General features: G+C 41.8%; 1 protein-coding gene across 3 annotated transcripts in view; it reads left to right on the plus strand.

The window, feature by feature from the left end:
• The window catches only part of prkd3 (protein kinase D3), a 95,013-nt gene that overhangs the window by 57,638 nt on the left and 27,375 nt on the right, over nt 1-10,000 (plus strand). For 2 of the 3 annotated variants that reach the window (XM_080784853.1, XM_080784855.1), the window contains exons 4-11: nt 603-734; nt 3,205-3,362; nt 6,158-6,247; nt 6,518-6,620; nt 7,337-7,414; nt 8,641-8,827; nt 8,955-9,078; nt 9,616-9,693. In XM_080784853.1, the coding sequence (XP_080640979.1) occupies nt 603-734; nt 3,205-3,362; nt 6,158-6,247; nt 6,518-6,620; nt 7,337-7,414; nt 8,641-8,827; nt 8,955-9,078; nt 9,616-9,693 (950 nt within the window). The remainder of the gene's footprint in view (nt 1-602; nt 735-3,204; nt 3,363-6,157; nt 6,248-6,517; nt 6,621-7,336; nt 7,415-8,640; nt 8,828-8,954; nt 9,079-9,615; nt 9,694-10,000) is intronic. The other variant, XM_080784854.1, reaches the window with a different exon arrangement.

Here is a 10,000-nt window from a genome sequence, read left to right on the forward strand (position 1 = left end):
CTCTCTGTCGCTCTAATTAATTAGTCTCATGTCCTGCAGCTGTCTAGTTTCTCCCGGCGGATCCTGCCGGGAGCTGCCTATGCCATAGAAAGCATAGGTGAGTTCCAGTCTAGTATAGCGTTGAAACACGGAAGGTTTGACATAGGAATGTTTGTACATTCTCCCTGACGGTGTAAAATGTTTAGATGCACACATTTATTATTATTATACTTGACAGTAAAACAGCTATTTTATGAAGGCTTATGGCCATTATTTTTTAGCCTAACCCTGAAGCCTGAGTTAGTCTTGCACGCCAAGGTCCCGGACTGAACAACAGTTATTTTATTAATTTATAACAAATCATGCATAACTCTCCAACCCTCTCAATATCTGTACTAAATACCTTCTCTGTTCTTTGTCTGTTTCTGCTTTGCTGATGTGTTCTCATCATAATTTATTATTATTATGCCATCATCATCCTTCAGTTGGTGTTTGGTTCTATATAAGTTGTCATTTGTAAGTTGTATGTTTGGGTACATGTAATTTGTAAGTTGTATGTTTGGGTACATATATATGTTGTATGTTTGGTTCCATGTAATTTATAAGTTGTGTGTTGCTTCTAGCTCTGGCCACAGTAGAGGACTTCCAGATCCGACCCCATGCCCTGTACGTTCACTCCTACAAGGCCCCCACCTTCTGTGACTACTGTGGAGAGATGCTCTGGGGCCTGGTGCGACAAGGCCTCAAATGTGAAGGTGAATATACAGAAATACACGCACGCACGCACACAAAGACACGCAATCACGCACTCACGAATGCATTCACATGCGCATGCACACACACACATCCACGCACAGGTTTTAAAAGGGGGGAGGGGGAATTACAAAGAAGAGGAAATTGACTTCACCTACAGAATGTTGTTTAAGCAACGTTTTGGTCAGTCAGACCTTCATCGGGTTTGACCAACCGAAATGTTGCTTAAATTAAGTTCTCTAGGTGAAGACAATGTGTGAGACTCCAGTTTTCTCCTACTCTTCCAGTTCATTTATCCGACGCACCTGTCCCTCGTCGGTGTGCATAAGGACCTTTTCCCAAAAAATATATACAGTATATCTCTGCTGTCGGGAGGAAACCTCATAACTCCAAAATGTTCATTTCTCAGAAATTTTAAAATAAAAACAAATCAGGAAATAAAGAAAACCTTATATTTTTAAAACAAAGCAATACAGCCTCATCAAAGTTGGTGTTGTAACTTTATATATTCTCAATTACTTCCATGAGAGGGGAGAGGTGGTGGAGTTAGTTGCTTTAGCAGACATTTTGAGGGTCCAATGGAGTTAAGAGGTTTTGTCCAAAGCACTTTTTACTACTTTCCATTGGTTCAATATTTTCGAAAGAACACACAGACGTAAAGGGTGTTCAATGACACTGATTTATGACAAAAAATATCTAAAACCTCAAAAAGGGAGTTATGAGGTTTCCTCCCGACAGCAACAGTATATTATACTGTATGGCATACATGTGCGCGTGCATGAACATGCGGTTCATTTAACCACTTTAAAAACGCCAGCGTCCGTCTTGTTGGGAAAGCTTTCGCTGAAAATGGCAGACCGACAAGCTCACAAGTTCCGCGACGCAGCTTTCCCCCACAATGACAGAAAACAGAAAATACACTAGCTTGGAGCCCTGGGGGACTCCGCTCAACCCTATGGGGTTTAAGTGGTTCAGGGTCCTAACCAAAGACCAAGACGAATCATGTCATGGAAAAACATCATATAGAGAAAGCAGATCAGGTCTATGTCCTGAATTTTCAGTGGAGTGGTACTTTGAAGCGCCCTGTTGAAGATTGTAGGAACCCAGTGTGCCAATGCCAAACTGTCTTCAAAGAGACACACACACACACACACACACACACACACACACACAAACACACACACACACACACACACACACACACACACACACACACACACACACACACACACACACACACACACACACACACACCCACACACACACACACACACGCCCACCACATCTGCGACCTCAAGAATGCATTAGTGCGATGTAGACGAGAGTTAGTGAGATGTAGATGAGAGGGCTTTGGTCTGGGCACCGTAGCCAGAGAAATGCCTGACATTCGGAACCCAGTGGAATTGTGGGACGTCGGCTCTCCTTTCATTCTTTTTTTTTGTCATCTTTGGATGGAATTGACTCGCTGCATGCTCTTTCATTTTCATGTCATTAGGGCTGCATTCATTCAAAATTCTCTCTTAGAGAATGACTTATGTTTAACCCACTCTAGGCGGGAACCCCTTTTGGTGTTTTAACTATATATATATATACTTTCACAGTGAGAATTGCTTCTGGGGGAGGGGTCCCTGGAACAACATGTTTTCAGATGGGGGTTGGTGGCCAATTAGATATCATTTTTGGGGTCCTTGACATGAAATATTGAGCACCACTGATACAGAAACAGTATTTCGGATTTAGAAGACATTTTTTAAACGTCGACGTCAGGCCTAAATGGTTTAAGTAGGCTAGTTGATTCATCCACCAGTAGTATTAGTGGACGGGTGGATTTAGAATATATGAGTGGAGCCATCTTGTGGCAGCTGTGGCAAGGAAAATAATTACAAATATATAATATATACAGTATATACCTACAGTATAATGCATACCCAGTATAGCCTACATTAGGCCTGGAATATAGTATATATCAATATTGTGATATGAGATTAGATATCGTCTGGGATTTTTGGATATTGTAATATTGTGATATGGCATACATTTGTCCTTTATATAATTCATATAATTGGTCCTCACGAATGTTCCTTATAAGATGGCACCATTTCTGTCTACTCACTGTCTCTGAGGAGGGCCGTGGACTGTTCAGAAACCTGCCTGATCAGGATCAAAACTTATCCAGCTCATAGAACTGCTACTTTCGATACTTTTGTGTGACACGGTAGTATGATCAAGCAGGCTGTTAATTCACAAAAAAACACAAGCCGTTTGAAGTTGGAGATTTTTTTTAAAAGCAGAGTCCACACCACAACTATAACAAAGACAATGGCGCGATGACAATGTAGTTATAGTTTTTAGTTATAATGCTTGGTTTGGAGGACCCTGAGCAGTGTAATATAGCTTTTCTTGGCATATAGCATCCCCACTTTTATGTAAATAACCGTTCTGTTTTTTTGTTTTTTTTAATGTGGGCTATAGGATGTGGGCTGAACTACCACAAGCGTTGTGCCTTCAAGATCCCCAACAACTGTACTGGGGTCAGGAAGAGGCGGCTGTCCAACGTGTCCCTCCCTGGACCGTCCCTGTCTGTCCCCCGGCCAACACCCACCGAGAGCACAGTGCTGCTCCTGGAAGAGGTGGGTTTAGGGTCACAAATTCAATCTAATCTAATCAGTGGTGTAAAGTAACTAATCGCAATTATTTGAGATAATCGCACATTTTTCTTTTGCATAATCGTCATAATTATTTGTGGCCAAATTTGACTGAGGGACTGCCATTGGATTTTTTTTTTTTTTTCATGTCATATGAAAGCACATTGTTTAGTGAAAGGTTCACTTCTGTGGACTCTAACATTACACCTAGCTACATGTTTAAGCATTTATTTCATATTCACATTTGACAATTTCAGCTCTGACATTTATTTCAGACATGCTCTAGTACGTGAAGAGTCTGCCTGTGCTAATTATTCATGTTGGATAAAATATAAATAAATTCAGCTTTTCTCCTCTGGTGAAATGCTGGAGGTTGCACAATGGCAGGCTCTCAGTCAAATCTGGTCACATTTTTCCACGAACCCGGATATATTTCTACTTTCACAATAATAAATGTACATGTTCTAGACATTCTGATGATCACAAAAAAATATATATATTACAGACATTTTACTTCCAGAGATTTTGAAGTTGTGAATTTCTGCCTCTGTGGGGGGTATTTACTGTATATGCAAATATCATGACCAATGGCATTGCAAGACTAAACAATGAACATCAATGATGTTTATTGTTTAGGGGGAAAAAATAACACTGTGGGTCTTGCAAAGATGTTCATATATTTTGAAAAAAACAGTAGTGGAAATAGCCGATCTAGAAGCTCAAAACACGTCATGTCGTGACGTGTTTTGAGCTTGTAGATCTGATATTTCCGCTATTCATTTCCACTATTCACTATGCAGTTATTAAATTATGTTAGTTGTTTTTAATATCTGCCCTGTGCACCTTTTGTTTATGAAGCCTAAAACCAAATTTTGTATTCATTTTTTTTAATTTATTCCAAAGTTCAACGACAATATAATAAAATTGCATGTAAAATCTCATAATCATGCCACCAGCCCTATGTGATTTGTGATTGGTGGGAAGGGGGAATGTCCTCGACTTAAAAAATGAAGCATGGCTCTCGCAACTCTTCGTGTACGCTATGAACATTTATGAGTTCTGCATCTTACTGTATATAGTTTGGCGTGGCGCCAAAGACAAACAGGGACGTGTAAAATCAGCAACAAATGTCTTGGCTCCAAAATTAAGCGTTATAAAATATCCTAATACATTTGTAGACAATTGATGTAAGTTTGATTCAAATCCAAACGATTCACTCTTTATTCAAAGTAGTACTCTGTAACCTTTTCAAACAAAAGCCGTCGTTATACAATCTTTCAGTGGTATATTTTTCCATAATAATCATAACATAACAGCAAATGTCACCGTTTTTGCAACAACTTCCCTTAAACCCTCGCTGTGATTGGCTAAGACGCACCGAGCCCCTGTGTTTCACTGGGAAAAATGTCATGATATGGCCGAGAAAAGGCCGTTCCAGCTAGACGTTTTACACTTTATCCATTTATTTTCCACTGATGGATTCCCCCGAGGCCACACAACGCAGCAGGAACAGAGCTTGTTGGACGCTACGGACTCTCACGGTGCAGCTAGTCTCATGAAACCGCTTTGCGTGAAATTACTTTGACGGAATATTCCCCTCGTTGTATCGCTCACTCTATGAAATGTTGTCAGGAAATGCAATTAGGGCATAACAACGTTAAAAAGGTCACGGAGAGTCTATGTTTATGCATGTCGTCATCTGTGGGCCGACTGCTCGATCTCCATCTTTCCAAACCGTCCACATCTGTTTACGGCGGTCCAAACTTTGCGATCTTTAACCATAATGGGAGGCAGAAACATCTGTCCAGACGGCTCTCTTTGTCCATTATGGGAGCAGAAATGTGTGGCTGATCTCAGCAAAAAATTCAGTGACCTTTCATAGAGCACTGGGATTGTTTAAACTGCGTTAAGGCGCGCTAATTAAATGTAATACTTTTCCTCTGTTTTCCATCTATTACTCCATCGTTTCCGTTAAATCTCATGCGGTTCTGCGTTTTGTCTTTTCCTCTCATTAAAACGCTCTTCCTGAGTCTTTAATTCCCCCCCCCCCTGTATCTGCTCTCTCCCTTTTGCCCGTAATCCCTTCCTCTCACTACCTTCCTTCCTTCCAGTGGTGTAAAGTAACTATAGTACGTTTACTTAAGTGCTGTACAATTTTGAGGTATTTGTATGTTTTTTCCAATTCATAATTCTTTTTACTTCTACTCCACTACAGAGGAAAATATTGTACATTTACTTGTACATTTAATGTCTATATTACAAAACATAGACATGAACCACTTCAGCCCTATATATACGTTTCGGCCAATTGGAAATAGCCGATCTACAAGCGCACAATCTGTCGAGACGCGACGCATTGTGAGCTTGTAGATCGGCTCTTTTCAAAAGATGTTGATACATTTTGAACTTGCGAAATAGGACATTCTGCATAACGAGCAAGTTTGAAGAGACGCTCGTCCAGCAGTCCGTGGCAAAGAGACTGAGGTGAAAGGCCCAAAAAACAGACAAAGACAGACCAGCATCAGTCTTCCCCTGTGATTGGTCTATTCAGACACACTGAACGCTGCACCAAAAGCAGAAGAACCTTTATCCAGAGCGCAACTGGTACTTTTAAGTACATTTTGATACAGTACCGATACTTTAGCCCTTTTACTCAAGTCAATTTTGATAACCAGACTTTTTACTTGTAACGGCGTAGTTCTCCATTGCAGCATTGATACTTTGACTTAAGTAACAAATGCAAGTACTTTTTTCCACCACCTTCCTTCCCTCCTTCACAGCAGCGCTCGCACCAGGAGGCGGGGAAGAGGATCCTGTCGTGGAGCGGCAGGCCCATCTGGATGGAGAAGATGGTGCTGGGTCGAGTCAAGGTGAATCAAAAACATTATTATAAGATCAATAATTTCCTTATTCCTCGTTTGGTCTGAGCTTAAATCTGCTGATCATTGTTTTCATCTTATTGTTCATCTTCATTTTACCAATATATATATATTATATATATATATATATTTATATTTTCTTTTCTTTCTGTTGTTTCATTCTCGGTTTTGTTTTGTGTTACTCCTAATGTAAATACAACTGAAATATTTTACCATGTAACTGTAAAGCACCGAAATGAACCATGAATTGGTTGATTCCAGGTGCCCCACACCTTCGCCGTCCACACCTACACTCGTCCCACCATCTGTCAGTTCTGCAAGCGGCTGCTGAAGGGCCTCTTTCGCCAGGGCATGCAGTGCAAAGGTACTGTACAAGTACTGTACATCAGTGGCTCTCAAACCTTTCCATGTCAAGGACACCCACATTGACACGTATTAGGCCGCGGAGCCCCATTTGAAAAGATACAGTATGCCAGGGTACCCCCATAAGAGAAGATGTTACGGCTCTAGCAGTGATTCTCAACCATTTTCGTTGAGATGCATGTCAAACTGGGGGGTCCTTGACATTTCAAGGACCCCCAGTTTGACATGCATTAGGCTACCGACCCCCATTTAATGGCATTTCTATCTCTGGGAATCCAATTTATATTGTAGAATCCCTGTTGATTTAACTCTGAGAGTGTACACATGGAACCAAACACTACCCCAGTTTGGTACACAGACACATAAGGGTCAGCATGACTTGGTATACAACAGCCGGTTGAGTTCATTCACATGTGCTTCACTTTTAACAGCCATGACAATAGCAGATGACAATATCATATATCATATCTCCAGGACACAAAATGAACACCAGCAAGGCGCTAATATTATTAATGGCATCATCATTATCCAAGCATGCATCTTCCGTATGTTTATTTTTAATTTTTACTGGGACTCATGCCGTTTACACATAAATCTCGACACTTTCTTTTTCACTTCTTCATATCAAGTTATTAACTCACATTGTGCAAGCTAGGAATTGCGTGTAAAGCTGTCAATTCTGTTCCGTATCCATCCCTAGTCTCTGCTCTCTCTCAGATTGCAGGTTCAACTGCCACAAGCGCTGCGCCTCTAAGGTACCAAGAGACTGTTTGGGAGAGGTGGTCTTCAATGGAGGTACGGTTACTAAAAACTAAGCTTCATATCTCCCAAAACAAACTACGGACCCACCTGTAATTCCAACACACTTTGCTAGTTTGAGATGGCCCAGGGTAGAAGACAGAATATAAGCAAATACCAATGGGATTGGTATTTAAGATAGTCAAAGAGACATTGCCCTCAATACTGGCGTCATACTTATACTTCTCCAAAGTGAGTGACACCCACAGCCACGACACTAGTGACCATGATCTGGTATCCCATTTAAAACATTTAAAACATGGGAAAATTCTCATTCTCATTCTACTCTGCCACCAAAATGTGGAATGCCCTGACTGACACCATCCATTAAAGGACACTTTCAAAATTGCCCTGAAAAAACATATATCAGGAGACCACAAAATGTAAATTCCCATCGAAAGGAGATTTTTTGTATTTGTATTTGTTGATGACATGTATTATTGTGTACATTTGTTATGCTTATGTTGATGAATTGAACACATACATAGGACCACAATGGAAAGCCTTAATGTCTCACTGTACCTTGTGCTGTTTACAGTTCTGACTCTTACAGTTTTCTAATAAAGTATTCAGTCAAAATCAGACCATGCAATGGAGTAATATGGACATTTCCACATACTGCCTACTGTATTCCGTGAGTCGGCAACTATGAAACGTGGAAGTGAAATGACTGCCACCAAAGCGGAAGCATCGTGAAACTGCATTATACAACAACTTCGCTTTGTGTTTACTTATGTGGCCGGTTAAGGACTTCAGTGTTTTGTACCATACAATTGTATGTATAAATGCAGAACAAGTGGTAGTCAGACAATGTGCCAAACGCGAAGTCGGACAATGACTGACTACAACGTCAATATGTAGGATAATGTCCATATACTGGCTCCATTGCATGGTCTTTTTTATTTTTATTTTTTAGTTTTGGGGCTTTTTATGCCTTTATTGATAGGGAACAGTATACAGACAGGGAAGGGGGAGAGATGACGAGTGACACGCGGCAAAGGCCGTCGGGCTCGGGAGTCGAGGCCGCGGCACACCGTCCGGCTGGCTTGGCAGCCTAGGTGTCCAGACGGTTGAGCTAACCGTCCGGGCCCATGCCATGGTCTTGATACTGTAAGGGCTGATGACGGAGATGAAATCATCTGATAACATCTGAAACCGCTACCCCTGGACACTGAGGTGGACAGTAGTAAATATTGTCTGTACTGCTGCATATGTGTGTCCAGAACCTGCCAGTCCCGGGCCAGACTCGGACAGCACCCTGGACACCATGGAGGTGGACAGTGGAGACATGGACGGCAGCAGGGGACTGGACGACCCCGAAGAGCCCTCCACTCCCGATGACAAGATGTTCTACATGGACTCACCGTTCCTGGACAGGGAGAAGGACGAGGAGACCATCAAGACCATCAGGTGTGTGTGGAGTCGGAATATTCACTTAAGAACCGATTAGATGATTTGTTAATTCATTGCGTTAGCGTTTTCTGCGGTCTAATATATTGCATTGAGGAGTAATTTAAGTGTGTGTGTGTCTGTCCAGTCCGTCCACTAGCAGCAACATCCCCTTGATGCGAGTGGTGCAGTCCATCAAACACACTAAGCGGCGCAGCTCCACGATGGTGAGGGAGGGCTGGATGGTCCACTACTCCAACAGAGACAACCTGGTAGGTGACAGAGGGCTTGGATACTACTCCCAACAGTAGCCTGGGAGGCATACAATGTCCGGTTTACCATCCGGTCATTAGACCAGAACCCCCAAACCGAAATCGGAATTATCCAAAATAATACCCAATAAAAGCCTTGATGTGGTGTAAGAATTGGTATATCCATATTTTATTCCAACTCGTATAGCGACTGGCGAGACTAAAAATTATGCCACGTCATGGTGCCAGTCAGCAACGGGACAGTCCAGAATGCTGCAGCGGTCTCTAAAGCGTTGTGTTGTGTTGGTGTGGACTGACATTTGATTAAAGCTTCTACTCGAGAACATCTTTCTTCGCGCCACATTTCAATCTTGTATCCCTGACGTTGATGTTGACGTTTTGTGTGACGTTGTAGTATGATCAAGTAGGGGCGTTAATTTACGAAAAAAAACACAAAAAGTTAGAATATGGAGATAAGCGGTTTCTGCCCGACAGCAACGCTATTCATGTTTTTATGTAATGTATAGTATGTATTGGTTGTCTGTCTCCTTTCTTCAGAGGAAGAGACATTACTGGAGGCTGGACAGCAAGAGCCTCAGTCTGTTCCAGAACGATACAGGAGCCAAGTTCTACAAGGTGAGAATGTTTATTCATTAGTTAACACTACCAGTCTAGAGATGTGCTTAGTTGAAACATCAATTTCCGATTGCTTGTAGATCTCTTTTTCAAAGCCATATTGACATAGTGTGTGTCCCAGACTCCCAGTCAGGGGAGGTTGCACTGTATGTAAATGGCAGCAGCCCAGTGCTGTGTGAGACTGTGAGGAAAGGCTGTGTGTTGACAACGTGTTGTCTTTAGTGTCACTTGAGGTAGCCCATGCTTCCCTCATTATTTTGTGCAAATGTCTGCTTTGTTTGTGCTTTTTGGATTGCCTGCTAAAGTC

The sequence above is a fragment of the Protomyctophum bolini genome (genome assembly GCF_963924005.1).
Source record: "Protomyctophum bolini genome assembly, chromosome: 15".
NCBI lineage: Eukaryota > Metazoa > Chordata > Actinopteri > Myctophiformes > Myctophidae > Protomyctophum > Protomyctophum bolini.